Source organism: Physeter macrocephalus, chromosome 1, assembly GCF_002837175.3.
Source record: "Physeter macrocephalus isolate SW-GA chromosome 1, ASM283717v5, whole genome shotgun sequence".
Lineage (NCBI taxonomy): Eukaryota > Metazoa > Chordata > Mammalia > Artiodactyla > Physeteridae > Physeter > Physeter macrocephalus.
The window spans coordinates 101,898,289-101,915,173 of record NC_041214.2 but is presented as its reverse complement, the minus strand read 5'-3'; the positions used below and the strand labels follow the sequence as shown (position 1 = coordinate 101,915,173).

The 16,885-nt window shown below is 37.2% G+C and overlaps 1 protein-coding gene across 16 annotated transcripts in view; it reads left to right on the top strand.

Moving 5' to 3' along the window:
* Positions 1-16,885, top strand: part of PHLDB2 (pleckstrin homology like domain family B member 2) — a 129,144-nt gene that overhangs the window by 82,992 nt on the left and 29,267 nt on the right. For 12 of the 16 annotated variants that reach the window (XM_055085612.1, XM_055085611.1, XM_055085606.1 and 9 more), the window contains exons 6-9: positions 6,180-6,308; positions 11,927-12,082; positions 13,032-13,142; positions 14,903-14,992. In XM_055085612.1, the coding sequence (XP_054941587.1) occupies positions 6,180-6,308; positions 11,927-12,082; positions 13,032-13,142; positions 14,903-14,992 (486 nt within the window). The remainder of the gene's footprint in view (positions 1-6,179; positions 6,309-11,926; positions 12,083-13,031; positions 13,143-14,902; positions 14,993-16,885) is intronic. The other 4 variants (XM_055085605.1, XM_055085608.1, XM_024120123.2 and 1 more) reach the window with 1 other exon arrangement.

Here is a 16,885-nt window from a genome sequence, read left to right as displayed (position 1 = left end):
ATGGGCTTGGTGACTGGGGGTGGAGAAGCCACCAGAACCATGAAGCTCAGTTTGGGCAAAAGCTGGCAGCGGCTGCCCTCCCCCTGCACTTCCCCTCTCCAAGGCAAAGCCTGATTTGGGGCAATGCTGAAAAGTATGAAAGTGTTCCTGCATTTGTTTATGTACATTTTCCTTCTGTCTTTGTCTATTTCTGACTACATAAAAAATTCAGAACTAAAAATAGTTCTTCAGTTTCTCTGTTTTTGGATTATCTGTCTCATTCCTGCTCCTTAGCATATGACAATGAAAAGTTAGCTGTACTGAAATTAAATAAAATGGTTAAGGAAAGGCTCTGCTTACCTAGTATTGTTGAAGAGTCTTTCCATCACCTAGATGGTGATCACAAAGCTCAAACCATCCTTCTGTTTAAGGATCTGTCCTCACACAGATAGGTTGTGATATTTTGTAGCTATACTGGTCTGCACAATTTTATAGCTAAACACACTTAAAGGTGTGAGCTGAAGTTTAAATCACTCTACGCCATGCAACACGTTCCTGGGTGAAATCTTGAATTAGTTGACTAATTTTTCTGTGATAAGCATATAGCTTTGTGTCTTAAGTGGTTAAATTGTATTCTCCAGTATTATCTTGCCAGAGTACCTGTTACTTCCTCCCCATCTTTCCTTCAGAGCCAGGGGAAGACAGAGAGCCTGCCCAGAATTCCTCAGCAAAGTGTTAATGCTTCTTGAGTGCAGAGTCTTTGCCAAGTCACAGGCAGTGTTCAGAAGGGACCCAGCCCTTCCCGTGCCTCTTTCTTACATTTCAAAGTTAGCTCCCTGGTTAGAGGAAGTGGAAATATATCATGGGATTTGGGGATTAAATCAACAGGGTTCCAGATTAGGGTGATTTTTTTTCTGGTGGTTGTTTGATTATGTAAATCCTTAGTGTTCTGATTTTCCAATGTTTTCTACACTAAACATCCATCAACTGTGCAATTAAAATGTCAAAGCCAATGGTAAAAAAAAGCCTAGGAAAGTAACATAAAAATGTGCCTCTTTAGAGGCAGGCAGAGAATGGGTTTTCAGCAATAACCATCTGGGGACACAGGTCTGTAATCTTTCCTCTGCAATTCTGAAAAGTTTTGTAGAGGAAAAAAAATTTTTATAAGGTTGGCACCAGAACTTAGTTGGTTTCAAAACCTGACTTGGACTGATATTCACACTCAATACGAATATTCATAAGTAGCTGCAGAAATAGAAACATGTTTGATTACAGGGTTTTGCCCCAGACCTCAGTGGAAATGCCATACAGTATATGCTATATGATCTGTGTTACCTCTATCAAATGCAGAATATTCTGAAATCTAGAACACATCTGGCCTTAAGAATTTCAGATAAGTGATTTTGGGTCTAAAACAATTGCCTAATCTTGAACCTCTGAGGATGTCTGCCTCTCAAACCACCCCACAGGGCTCAGGAACTGGAAGGAAGGGGACTCTCAGGGTGTATGAAGAGGACTTTGGATGGGCTACCCTTAAAAATGATGGCTTAGGTACTATGAATTTTAACATATAACTGCATCAATTCCAAACTTGACCCAGTGTTTCAATAATCATGGCCTGAGTACCTAGTGCGTGCTGGAGTCTATGCTGAACAGTTTGGAAATTACAAAGATGAATCTTAACTTTTAAGAAAATCTTTATCAAGCTAATAAGGCTGCCAAATTGGGGAAAAAAATATAGGATGCTTGGTTAAATTTAAATTTCAAATAAAGAGAATAATTTTTTGGTGTAATTATGTCCCATGCATTATTTAAGACATACATTTTAAAAATCATTTGTTGTTCATCTTAAATTCACGTTTAACTGTGTGTCCTCTATTTTATCTGGCAACCCTATAAACTAATGAAGTAGGCATCTTTTCAGGGTAACCTTGAACCATCTGCTTACCAAATATTAGTTAAATGTGGTAAAATTATTTTTTATAGGTATTCAAAAATTTTCCGTGTAGTATTGGAATTCAAATAGAGCCAGCAAGTGAAATTTCAGTTCCTTCCTGCGAGAATACAACTTACAGAAAATTTATTATTGTCTTTTAACCATGGATCTGGCAAAATAAGTGGTCCTGAGAAAGCCTTAGATTATTAAATTTATTCAAGATTATTGGCAATTCTTGTGTACATGTTCAAATTATTTAGGGTAAATTTATAACCACTCCTGATCATTTGTATGATTAGAAGCGAGTCGTTCTACCTCTGAAAGTGAAATGCATCATTCCTCTCTGAAAGCATATTGGATATTGGAATCTCACAGTTCTTTTTTTCTTTTGGTTTACTTGAGGCATTTAATCTAAACGTAAAAATTTTACATTTGGGGTGTTACCTGTAAGAGAGGACTTTTATACTATGAAGGAAAGGTGCTAAGGCCAAATGTCTTCAAGTTTGGGTAGATTCTGTATTAATGTCCTATATCTTCATTACAAAAATCAAATTGTAATTAATTTTGCCTTTGCCTCTCACATTATTCTGGGTGGCTAAATCAGTGATTCTGATTGCATATGAGAACACCTGGAGAGATTTTTAAAAAGCTTGTTCCCTAGCCTTATACCCCCCCTAGATTTCTAAGTGGAGGCCTGGGAAATAGTATATTTAAAAGCTCACCCAGCTTATTCTAATGTGGTCAGGGCTAAGAACCACTGTACTTCATGAGGACAGTGATCAAGTTACCTCATTTCTCTGTCTCTATTCCCCTTATAAATATTTATTGATTGAATGATTGAACAACTCACCATGGAAGTAGCTGTAGGCCCAATTTTATATACTGCTTTTTACTTTCATTTGCTGGTGAAAATTTTACCTTTGGCGCTATATACACTTTAGGAACATCAGTCTTTTCTTTTCTTGTTTTGGCCACGCTGCATAGTTTGCGGGATCTTAGTTCCCCGACCAGGGATTGAACCCTGCTCAGCAGTGAAAGTGCGGAGTCCTAACCACTGGACCGCCAGGGAATTCCCAGGAACATCAGTCTTAAATATGCAAAATAGGCAGAATCTTGCAATGAACTTGTGACCCAACTGGATTTTTGCTGGCCCATCAAGAGAGGACAAGTCAATTCGAGAATGATGGAGGTGTCTGTGTTTCTAGGGAAGTCATAGTCTGGTCTTTGTTTTATAAATACACCCTTTACATCTGGATCTTCCTGGAGTGTTCCGATTCCTTATAATCTTATTCTTTCCACAAAGTTAAATTTGTTAAATATATTAAAAATGCATTTTAATTCATTTACTTCCTGAAAACAGATTTATGAATCCTAAGAAAAAACTGTTGTGCTCTCTCCCAATTTGATGTTTGGAAAATATTGCCGTGCCTATAGTAGTTAGAATAGGTGATTTTAACTAATTTAAATCTGGGAGGAAGAGAATAACACCCAGTGTTCATATTTTACATGTAAAAAGCTAGAATCCCTGAACCCTGGAATGTCATCTAATTTGTCCAACTATTTTACCTTCGCTGTAGAAGGTGATACTTTCAGCTCTAATTAGCTGCTTGCCTAGAGCTAATTTTTCTTTGAAAACTTCCTGGACAGTAAATAGAAGAGAGGTATATTAATTTCTTTCTGGCTCAGAAGTGGTCTAATTTTGGCTCTTGTAGGAGTGATATCACGTCTGTGGCCCCCAGTGGTTTATGGCCAGGCCCATCTGCCACTAGTCCCTCTTTCATCCTTCCCCTCACTTCCTTTGCCCTAGCTTCGGCCCCACTGAGCTGTCACTCTGAGAGCCAGGTAGTGGTCACAGAATTACGGATAAACCACAGAGAAGTTGCAGAAGGTCCTGATGGTGTCTGCTTGCATAATGGTTCTAACTGCGCCCTTGTATGGAATTGCAAAACGTTTTGAGCACCTCAGAAGGAAGGCACTATGTAAACATAAGGTATTTTTTATTAGTTGTTTATTTGTGCTTATTATTAGCAATTTAAAAATTGAGAGCATCAGAGGAATAGTTTGGTTATTTCTTCGCAGTTGAGACCTGTGTTTTAGGCCAGTGCCTTTCCATATTATTAAATATCGTATCAGTGTTTTCTGTCAAATCTTATTTTAAATTTTAAGTCTTTGCATCTTTGCTATTTGACTGGAATGAATAGTTTTCTTATTTATTTAACTTTCTGTTTGAAACTAGAATGGCTGCAGATTCTGGTGATACAACACCTAGAAATAGAACTCTGTGGACAAAATTCTTTTGCTGTGTAATAGGGCAATCTTAGATCTGCACGCAAGGGAAATAACACATTTTCTTAGCCAAAGACAACAGGTGTTCTGTATTGTTGGTTTTATTAAGGGAAAAAAATTAGTAATTCTGAAGCTAAAGACTAAATCTAACTGGCACTAGTATATTCAATTTTACTGTGAGGTAACACTTGAGAATCCTTTATTCTGTGAATGATGCCGTAGCTTTTTCTCACTCCTACACAGCAGCTGTGCACAGTGAGCACACTTCACAGTAAAGACTGAGGAAACTTTCTTTCTTTCTTTTTTTTTTTTTTTGTTCATCCACATAGCTTGTGGGATCCTAATTCCCTGACCAGGGATTGAACCTGGGCCCTTGGCAGTGAAAGCGCCAAGCTGTAACCGCTGGACCGCCAGGGAATTCCCTTTTAGGAAACTTTCGTTATCGTCTGCTAAATTCTAAGTGTAGAATCATTTTTAGGTTGATATATAGAGTAGAATTCTCAGTTTTCTCACTTCTAGATGTAATCGTTTTGAGAAAAAAAAGTGCTTCTAAATCAAAATATACATTTCTAAAATGCCCTTGACATTTTAAAATGTAAGCCAAAAGTGGAGATTCACGTGTACTTGTGTAGGTATTGATGTCATATAGTTTTAGACTTAAACTCGAACATCTTTTATAAAGAATCTATGTATATGTTTACACAGGAAATCATGACCATTTGGATAAAGAAATGAGAGTAGTATAAATTTATAAGGCTACTTCAAACCTTCATCCTTTAAAAAAATTTTTCTGTGATATGCTTAGAAGCCAGTTTTATTTCTACCAAATCAATAGTGAACATAAGAAAGTCAGGTGATGGTAAATATTTTGCTTATTGAAGGGGTCAAAGGCTGGTGGTGCTTCCATTCCACTAAAGTGCTTTAGTTCAGGTTGAGAATGTTACACAAGGAGAGAATTAGGTCTGAAATTTACTTCAAGGGTTCAGAGTATCGTAAAGCAAACATAAGATGGGAAAACTGGCACTAAACGCATTGAAGTTTTCTTTCTCAGTTTAAGAGGTGGCTTTGGAAGACCGTGTGATACTGTATTATAGTATTTGCCTGTTATACCCTGGAGAATATCCAGGGTCACTTTGGAGTGTGTCACTTGGGAGGGATTTAGTGTTATTTTCTCCTTTCTTCTATTCTCTGACCCTTTCGTTTTTTCCACGGTCCATGTTTCAATTATTTTTTATGTCAGTCATTGTAGAAACGTCCTTATCTCCACAGTAAATGTCACACCTTTGGTGCATCTGAGCTGTCTAATATGCCTTCCTCTTGCTGCTTTGTCAGTCTTGCATTTTTACTAGCTCTCTCAGTGTCTGAATTAGACACTCTCCCGGGCAGCAGATTTTCTAATTGCTTAAGCTCTGAAGTTTGCCAAAGAGCTAGAACTGTTCCACATGACCAGGGTATCAACTTGTGCACCTAATGTGCCTCTAACCTGAGAACAAAATTTCAATAATTGCCAAAGCTTGCTTAACACATGCCTTCAGCAAACTGGACTCCGACAGTGCCTGAGGTAAATGCCCGCTATCCTTTGTCTGGTTCCCTGCCGAGTGACTCTTTGCAGGGCGATCTTAGGAATTCGGTTGGCATTTCTTTTGTTCTTTGTTGACCATTGACCAATATGACCGTTGCTTCCCCTGCTTTTGTAACGTGGTGGCAGGAAGGAAGGGAGGAAGGAAGGACAGGGATCATTGCCAATACCCGATGGAGTGCACTGGGTTTGGAGAATGTAGAAACGGGGCCCCTTGTCCTTACTTCCACTTATACCCCCTGATCCTAGTCACTAACAAGATACGTTTCTACATTCATAGGATGTCTGGAGTTTGTGTGTGTTTGCTTGTTTGTGTTATCCTTGGGAAATGTTCACTAACGACTGCTTGGGGTGTGAAGGTAATTTCTATTCTTCTATTTTCTGATTTCTGAACTTCAGGAGAAGGTAAAGCTTGATGCTGAAAGGGAAAAACTAGAGAGGCTTCAGGAGCTTTACTCCGAGCAGAAGACCCAGCTGGACAATTGTCCTGAGTCCATGAGGGAACAGTTGCAACAACAACTGAAGAGGGTCAGTAGCAAACAGGAATGTGCTAGTTGTTTTTTGTTTTTTTGTTTTTTTCAATTAAGTTCCACTTACCTATGACTTCCTCCTTCACATAGCATAAATTTGCATGAATTCTGGTCGTTAGATACGTTTTAAGTAGAAATATGCATGCTGACCATATATATTCCATGCTATTCAGTTGAAAAATTCCTTGTTGGAATCCTTTGCCTCATTAATAATGCAAAAACATTTCCCAAGTCCTTTTTTGTAACAAAAGAGAGCTATTACTGACATGTAACCAACAAGACTGTAGCGTTTAAATCAGCTGATGTCTTTTCCTGCATTCTGTTCTCTGCTGCATCTTGAGTCCTGTTTGCCCTCGAATGTTTTTTTTTCCTCCTCTTGATTTTATACTCCTGTCCAAAAATTTTTCTATTCTCTGATTTGCTCCCCACCACCACTCATCATTTTGTTTTTCTTTTCCTTTCTTCTTCTTAGTGACCTTGAACTCATTAGCATGATCACAACAATCAAACAAGACCCAAGATGCAGGGCATTCAACATTTTCTCATACAAGCTTCATATTTTTTAAAACTTCGTGCAGCATAGATCTTCTAGTTGAACTTTATCAGGTTATTCTTCGATCTTTAATGTTGGCAGTGTTGAAACGACCTCGATACTTATCTTCCTACTTTGCAGACACTAGCAAGGCCACTTGATATTTCATAGCCACTTGACAGCTGCGTTATTTGCTCTAAACAGCAGCCCAAATAGACTGTGACTCTGGGGAGGCAGTCATTAACAGTCTTGGACCTCTAAAGGAGCCTAATAGTGATTAGTCCTAAGTCAATAGCAACTTATGATTCCACGTGAGTAGGAAAGAAGACTAGTTTTATTCATATTGCTATGTCTGTACCTTCTTGGGCAACTGGGAAAAAGTCAGTTAAGATAGCACACCCCTGAAAATGTTTAAGATGACCTTGAATACAAATATGTTTGATATCTCTGAGTATCACTAGGTTATGAAAAATTACAGTTGAAACTTTTCAATGTATTGTACAGGTTGAATAAAGAGTACCCAGTACAGACAGGTGAAACTACAGTGTAACGGTTCTGATATTTTTAAGTTTTTACAATGTTGGATCAAAAAAAGTTTCAAAAGTGTTTCTTCCCCTTTACTCATTTTATTGTGTACAGCTTAATTTGCTATAAGAAGATAAAACTTCCTGTCCCTCAGTGTCCCAAAGCTCTGAAAGTCTTATGATAAAAAATGACTGGAAAAAGAATAGTATTTGTAAAATTATTTTAGCTTGTAATTTTTTTGTGTTTATGCCAGTTCGCAAAAGAGATTGGGAAACTGATTTTTTTATATTTGTTTACTGTTTTTCAACTTTCCTTATTGCTAAAGATTTTACACAGTCACCATAATGCTTTGTGTAGAGTCAGAAGCATGGCTATATATTTTGTTCTTCCCTTCCTTTAGTTATCCAGTTACTGTTTGTATTCTTCATAAATATTGCTTCAAATAAAAATTGATAAATTCTATTAATAACCTGGAGTCAGCATGATATGAATAATTACTTATTTTGTAATTTTGTAATTAATTACAAATTAATTTGCTTAATCTGTTAGATTCTATAGGATAACTCATAAATTTGTATATGTTCCAAGGATTTTGACTACAAACGAGGAAAGGAAATGATACAGACAGCCTATTCCACTAATTGAAGGCAAAGACTCCTTCCTCTTCCTTTCCAAGCAGAGTGCAAAATTCTTATCATAAAACCCCTTTCCTTAGGAGAGAAAACTGGTTCATGCTAGCTTCTGTTCACCTGATATTAAGAGAACTACTAATTCTGTTTTCCAGGGAAGGATGATGACCAAAATAACTCTTCACCAGTCCTTTGGCTTAATCAGTAAAAAGTTCACTTATTTCATGAGAAGTCCATTCATACTGGAACTTCCTGTCTTATCACAACTCATTTCCCTTCAGACTTCGAACACTCCAGAATAGCACTTCATTACAAAGCTTTCCCCAAGGCATTTAAGCTAGATTCAATAAAGTTGATTTTATTACAAGTAACTTCATTAGGCAGCAAGTCAGACAAAATAGAAAATAAATGAATAGGAAGAAAATCATTTTCTTAAACTGTATGCTGTCTCAAGTACTTACGCTGAAATTGTAGAATGATTTTGTGCATGCAGCACTATGGATTTATGACTGGGCTTCTGACCCCTAAATCATTGCTTTAGAAGCAGAATACAGTTTTCATCCGATGTTGATTTCATGGCCCATGGTTTAATGTAGTTGATAATGGGCTCACCAGTCGAATTGTTCCCTGGGATACAAGTAGTGTGAGAAAAAAACCCTGAAGAAAATTGAGCCTTTCATCTGCTGGAGAGGACTGGCTAGGATAGTATTGTTGTGTTTTGGTATTTACTCAGCTGAATGGTTGATTTCGGTCTCTTGATTTTTAAACAATTCTGTTCAGTGATATCTACAATTAGGAGCCTTTTTTTTTTTTCTCACTAGCTCTACAATGAGTTTATCCTTTAACCTTGGACAAGTCATTCAACCTCAGTGGGCCTCAATATCCTCATGTATAAAATGAGAAGATCGTACTACATGATTTCCATTGTCTTTTTCCAAATTCCAAAAGTATGCAAAAAAGTGACTGTAGCACATAAGATGGAGAAATAGTAACAAACCCTGAGCTCTGTTTAAATTTGCTTTCAAAATTGACCTTGAGCTGTCATAAGATTATTCCTGTAATCTCTCCTGGCCATTCCACATCTAGTCTCTTCTTTCTGTTCCTCTACTAGGCAAAGAAAACATAAAGTTGTACATGTAAACTTCTGCGATATACATTCTCAAAAAAGTTATTGGAAGGAAAAAAGGAATTCCGTTGAATTTTCTTTAGCACAGCTGTCTTATTTCCTTTCATGCCTGGCCTTTGAACTTGCCAGCCAGTAGAGATTTGTCATTTTTTTTTTTTTTTGCGGTACGCAGGCCTCTCACTGCTGTGGCCTCTCTGGTTGTGGAGCACAGGCTCCGGACGCGTAGGCTCAGTGGTCATGGCTCACGGGCCCAGCCGCTCCGCGGCATGTGGGATCTCCCCGGACCGGGGCACGAACCGGCGTCCCCTGCATCGGCAGGCAGACTCTCAACCACTGCGCCACGAGGGAAGCCCTTGTCTTGTTCTTTTAGTGGAGAAGTTTAGTTAAAAATTTCACTCTCAACTAGTCATACACTTGACTTTGAGCTTCCTGTATATATTATTCTGTGCTCAATTAAACTACTCCTGCCCCCAAATTCCATCTCTTGAATTCTTATTCTTATCTAAAATCTTGTAAAAGTTTTTTCCCCTCCCAAGTTGTTTTTCTTTCACAGTGTAAGTTTATATACACACGTTTTAATGGTTTAGATAACTTGATCAGATGATTACACCAGAGAAATCTGAGTGCTGAGCTAAGCTTTAATTTTCAACTTTCCTGCCTAGTGTGCTGTTATTTTCATGTAGTGGTTTAAATATTTACTACAAATAAATTAATGGCTCTGTGACCTTCATGTGGTTAAAATAGCATATGTTGCACATTAACCAGATGTGGAGTAAGCGACTGACTAGCATAGTATATATATTGTGAGCCATATGCCCACTTTGAATGAAGATTCTTTATAAACTAAAAAAAAAAAAAGCCTATTAAAATTTTTATCTCAATAAGCTTTAGCTGCAAACCAAGTTTAATGGAAAAACCTTAAAAACTTGAGTATGGAGGCCTGTATGAATAAACATATCACTGATGTTTTAAGACTACAGATATTTTGTTTCAAGACATAACACTAGTGTTATGTCTCAGTTCCTTTAGCAGTGACTAGATTTGGTCCACATTCATTAATTCCTGTAGAAGTTATAAGCATGAAATGTCTGGTAAACTTGAAATGTCACCCAGTTACTTGAAACCAAGACCACTTTACATTTGGCCAATTAAAATATAAAGAAGCTTTAAGAAATGCTGAATATGTTATTCAAATTGTTTTTCCTGTTCTTAGGCTTTGAGAATCCACTGTCTGTGTTGACATAATAATCTTGTTGCTATAGTGTTGGTTGTAATTTCATGGTAGCACATAGTCCTTCTGTGAATCATCCCCAGAATAAACTCATTCCAGAAGATAGAAAAATATTCCATTTGATTAGAAGACTTATATATAAGTTTATCACTTATATAAAAACTAGGGGAAGGGGTGGTGTGTTTAAATACTGATATAGATCTAATTTATCATATATTTATTTATCCAACTCTTTTTAATATGTCAATTGAAAAAAATGACCTGGCACTTTTACCCATGTAGCGCTATGAGCCATGTAGCCTAGCTGCCTTTTTCTTTTCTTGTCATTAATTATTTATAAATTATATATTTTTTAAAATCTTCTATACATACCACATTTACAGTTCTGTCAAAGGCTCCCAAAATAAGGAGGTTTGTGTGTGTGTGTGGTTTTGTTTTTTTGTTTTTTAAGTAGATGGGAGAACAACTCATACAACATGCAGCAGTCTCTGCTCAGATGCAGATTCACTCCTGTCTTCAGACATCTCATAGGTTGGAGAATGCCTCTTCTAGACTATCTGACTTCTGTGATTTCTGTTTGTTCTTAAATGTCCTGAAGATTATTCCTAGAATAATCTTAACCTTCAGTTAACCTTTCTAGTGCTTAACCTTTCGAGTCATTCTTTGTGCTTGATGAATGCTGTGGTTCCTACTGTTTCTAATAAAAAGAAAACAATTTTAAGGGATTCACAGAAGCCCCGTTTAAGAACTCCAATCTTCAAATGTTTTTGGTGACTTCTCCCTTCGTTAAAATTATTTGAGCATGCATGCCTACCTATACATACATATAGGTCACATTATATTATAAATGTATATATTATATGTATTGCAAACATGCTCAAAATATATATATTCTTTTAAAATAATGTACATATACTACTCTACTTGAAAGTACATTAGAGAACATTTATTGAGAATTTGTAAAAGAAGAGGAAAAACTAAAAATAAATATAAAGAAGCCCTAATATTCCTTCCTCACATCCCAGTGCCTTGTGTGGTATGCCATTTGGGCATATATATATTCCTCTTAGAGACCTCTGATCTGTATGTATGCCAACTTTTGAATTTTTTTTTTTTTGTCAACAACTTTGGAATATTGAATTTAATCTTTATACTAAAGTCTCATTTCATTTGAAAATTTGTGGAAAACAGGAATTTTTCTCAAGAGGTTATGTCACGCCTTTGGTCTGCAGATAATGTTTAGGTTATTTATTGAATTCTTTTTATATTTCATGATCCATTTTAAAGCCACCTGGTAGATTTAAAGCAAGAATTCCTACAACCACAGAGCAGTCTAAAACCAATGGTGAAATAGATGCTGCCCTCCCACCCCTACCCCAGTCCCTTTCAATTTCATCCTAAAGTCACTGCTCTGGGGTTTAACTCCAGAGAGAGGATTATCATGTTCTAACCCTGGTCAGTGTTGTAACTGGAAAAATATTTTGGCCTTTTTGCTTTTAATAATTTTTTCTGCACATTAAGAACGCTGCAGCTATTCTGGTGTGTCTTGTTTTCATTTCCCTTTTCTCCAAAGGATGCTGATCTGTTGGATGTGGAGAGCAAACACTTTGAAGACCTGGAATTCCAGCAGCTTGAGCGTGAGAGCCGTCTAGACGAGGAAAAGGAGAACCTGACCCAGCAGCTCCTGCGTGAAGTGGCTGAATATCAACGGAACATTGTTACTAGAAAGGTACTTTTGCCAGGTGTTTTTCAATGTGAAAAGTCAAAATATACCCCTTGCTATGTGATAGTAATGATTATTAATATAGCTATAGCGTGTGTCCATCTGTCTGTATATCTGTTATATCTGAATATCTTTGTGTGTTTAACCACGTGTCACATTTGGCAGATTATGGAGCCTGCCATTTACATGCCAAATGGTGCTCCCAACTAGATAAACTGAGACCTGTCATAGTCATTGTTGCTTGATGCTGTAGATGCATTTATGAATATCAATGTGAAAACCAAGGTAGAGAAAATCAGAAATCTAGATATTTGTTTTAAATTACTTGCTTTTGCAATCATAGTTACTGGATTTAGAATAATTCTATGAACAGTCTCTTTTAGAATTCCTCTGTTCCCATTGCCTAGTAGTTCTCAAAGACGGCTGATAGTTTACTACTACCAGAAGCAACCTCGTGGAATGCTATGCAGATGGCCGCCTCCATCCAGCCCTGAGCACCCGGATGTCCAGTCCGGAATTCAGCTCTTGTTCCATAATTTAGAATCGCACCCCTGTGCTCTGTACTAAACTGATAAAGTTGAGGGAGAGGACGATGGAGAAGGTGACTTCTTAAGCTTTCGGTTTAAATAAGAAATTCCATTGTTCTTTCTCATGAGGCATCTCCCAAAATGATGCCAAAAATTCATTTATATTCTAACACAAGATTTCCTGTTGACTTCCAGGTTCTTGAAATAGATTTTAAATCACTTGGCCTTAGGTAAAGAAAAGCCTTGAGCTTGTCAGTTCAAAGAAACTGCTCATCGTCTCTGGGTAATAATCACTGCCTACCTACCATCAATGAAATGTGGTCACTGTGCTTCAGGTTATAACACTTTTTCTCCCTTTCCCAGGACAGACTGGAAAACCCTTGAATGTCTAATGTACATCTCTATGGTCGTTTTTTGTTTTTCTCCAGGAAAAAATTTCTGCATTGAAAAAGCAAGCTAATCACATTGTCCAGCAGGCTCAGAGAGAACAAGATCATTTTGTGAAAGAAAAGAGTAACTTAATAATGATGTTACAGAGAGTAAGTATTTACTTTTCAGCACTGGTTGAAGTAAAACACAGGTTCCAACTCAGGGAAAGTTGCTTCCATCAACGTAAGTACCTTTTAATAAAGAATAGTGAATTATAATTTGAGGAAGAATTTTCTATATACATTTTTATTTAATCCTCCACATTAATGAGCTGATGCTCTGAATGATTAACTATAATACAGAAAATAAGCAGACATTTTATTCATGCTTTTTCCACAGTGTGAAAATCCAAACTATGAAAAATCTGTATGTTTTCTGATTTTCTTCTTTTAAAAAAATCATATTTTTCATCAAATAGGTAAAACATATTCTGCTCTTTTTACTGCTCTCAAACATTTTGGCTCAGTTGCTCTGGTGTTTTGAACTCCAATTATTTGCATGTGGGTCTTCCTGGCGAAGGCCCAATAAAAATTCCAACAGATTTTTTTGTAGAAATTGACAAGTTGATGCTAAAATTTGCAGTTGATCTTCATTATTCATGGAGTCTGTATTTGTGAACCCATCTGCTCACTAAAATTCATTTGTAACCCTAAAATTAATACTTGTCATGCAGTCATTGGTGGACAGGCACAGAGCAGTGAAAAATTTGAGTCACTCAACGGACATGCATGTTCCCAGCTGAGATTGAACAAGGCACTTCTCTGCCTTCTTGTTTCAGCTCTCTTACTGTAAACAAGTGTCCTTTTTGTGGACTGTTTAGTGCCATGTTTTCACATTTTTGTGCTTTTTGGTGATTTTGCTGTTTAAAGTGGCTCACAAGTGCTAAAGTATTGTCTGGTGTTCCTAAGGGCAGGAAGGCTGTGATGTGCCTTATGGTGAAAATACATGTGTTAGATAAACAGCTTTCAGGCATGAATTATGGTGCTGTTGGCTATGAATTTAATGTTAATGTATCAACATTGTATATTAAATAAGATGTCTTTAAAAACAGACACACATAAAACAAAGTTATGCATTAATCAGTTGTTGAAAATATCGTGAGCAGAAACTCAATGGTTCAATATTCTCTAGTTCAGTGTTCATGGCAACATTATAGAACACAACTACTGCAGATAATGAGAATCAACTGTATATGAAAATGTAAAGGGCATAGAGTAGCTGAAACAACTCTGAATAAGAAGAACAAAGTTGGAGGATTTATACTATTTGACTTCAAGTTTTACTATAATGCCATAGTATTTAAGGGGGTGTGGTACTGGCATACAAATAGACATATAGATCAAAGGAATGGAACACAGTCCAGAAATAGACCCACACATATACTGTCTATTGATTCTTGACAAAGGTTCTAAGACAATCCAGTAGGGAAAGGAAAGTCCAGCATGTGGTGTTGGATCAACTAGGTAAACATGGAAAAAAATGAATCTCAATACCATTCATCCTCACACCATGCATATAAATTAATTTGAGACAGATTATAGACCTAAACATAAAAATTAAGGTGAAAAAGTTTCTAGAAAATACAGGTGTGCAAGTACACCTTCATGGCCTTGGAGTAAGCAAAGATTTCTTAAAGAGGAAATGACAGAAGGCTTGTATCCAGAATATATTTAAAACTCCTACAAACTCAAAAATAGTAAATAAACAACCAATAAATAAATGTTTAAAAAACAGACAAAAGACTGGAATTGAAACACTTCACAAGAGAAGTTATGTGAAGAGTCAATAAGTCCCATGAAAGAATACTCAGTCGTTAGTCATCAGGGAAATACAAGGTTGACTCAGTTTAATAGATTTTGTGTTCCTTCAGGAAAAGGAAAATCTTTGTAATTTGGAAAAGAAATACTCCAGCCTCTCTGGGGGCAAAGGGTTTCCTGTCAACCCCAATACTCTAAAAGAGGTAAGCTGTGATTTTTCTTGTTTACTCATATCACCTTAGAACTCAGGAGATGTGCCTCAGTTTTATGCGATTAGCTGACTAGGAAAAACACTAACTGAAGTGACTTATGAAAGCACTCAATGCTTTGATGGTTTTCCTGCCTTTTGTTATTTGTGCTTTGAGAATTTCAGGGACTATCTTTGTGTCTAATGCAGATTCACTCTGTGTGTGTGTGTGTGTGTGTGTGTGTGTGTGTGTGTGTGTGTGTGTGTGTGTGTGTGAGTGTGTGTGTGTATACTTTGCTTAACAGTGACATTGTGGATTAACTTGAAGTTTCAAAAAAATTAGGAACCAGACCAAAGCTAGTCTTAAATTTTCTTCTTTCCTTCCTCCATTTTCCTTTCTCAGTTTCTCCTCTTTCCTACTTCCTTCTCTTTCTCCTAAGTCTTCTAGAACGTGAAAATGCCCCCAAACATCTCTGTCTCCTTTTCCACCCAATGTTGTCTATGCTATTTTTGCCCCGAAATCGGAAAATCTTGTTTACATTAAGTTGTACACTCTCTTTATCCCAACATCCATCTTTTCCCAGGCCCCATCGCCACCCTTTCCCAAATATCTTTTTACAGAGCTACATTGCTATAATGGTTAAATATTTTAACTCTAATTTGGAAAATTAAAACCCTGACTGAGAAAGAAAATCGTTTTATTTTTTTTCAAAAAGCTAAAGAAAAAGCTTGCTTCTGCATAAAATTTTTCATAATGACAAAAAACCCTTTATTTATAAACTGCTTTAAAAAGACAGCAGAAAAAAAAAAAGACAGCAGAGTTAGGAATTCCTTCATAGAAAGTAGTGTGTGTGTGTGTAGGTGTGTGAGGTAAATGCTCATCACATAATAGGAGTGAATAATATGTCCCTCGGAAGCATTTTGTGAAATGTTTCCAAAAAACTTTTTTAGACCATTCAGTTTCGTAGTTTCTCTCCATTATTTAGAACACAAATCCGGCAGATTCACTGCATAAAGCGTGGTTGTGAATGGAGTGTAGTGGAATAAGGTTGTCAGTTAGGTGGGCAGGGGCTGGTCTTGTGAGTCATGTTAAAGAAATTTGGTTTATTTTATGTGGATGGGAAGCCACTGAGGGATTTTAAGCAGGGAAGTGACATTATTTGAGCTCCATTTGTTAAAGACCACTGTGGGCTGCTCTACTGGATTATAAAGAGGAGATGCCAGGAAACCAGTATAGTGGTGATTGCAATAATATAGGCTGGAGGTGCTGGTGGCTTGGATTTGAACAAATGAAGAGAGATGGAGAAAATTAGCTGGATGCAGAAATACTTTGGAGACAGAGTTGACAGTTCTTGTTGATAGATTGGATGTGGGGATGAAGTAAATTAAGGGTATTGTCAGGAATGCTGCCGTTATTCCAGTTTGAATAATGAGGTTGATGGTGAGTAGCGGTTACTGAGATAGGGAAGACTGGGGAAAGAATAGATTTGAGAGGGAAATGCGGTTTGACTCTGGACATACTGAGTTTGAAGGGCTTGTGGCTTCCAAATGCATTAGATAAGCTCTAAGGTCACTTCACCTCTTAGAAGAATAAAATCTTTCCCTTTCTATTCAAGAGTTGTTCTTATTCTCTGCAGCCCTCCTGTTGTCAAAATCCAATTTGCCTTTTTGACTGTATTGGTGTGTCTGCAACTCTTGTGTTTGTTGAGTGGCTGTGTGTCCTCCTTCATGTCAAGGAGACTTGGCTCAGAAGGTGTTTTGATTTTCTCCTTTCTTCCTCCCTCCCTCCCTCCCTTCCTTCCTTCCTTCCTTCCTGTCAAGCAGACTTGGCTCAGAAGATGTTTTAGTTTTCTCCTTTCTTCCTCCCTCCCTCCCTCCCTCCCTCCCTCCCTCCCTCCCTCCCTCCCTT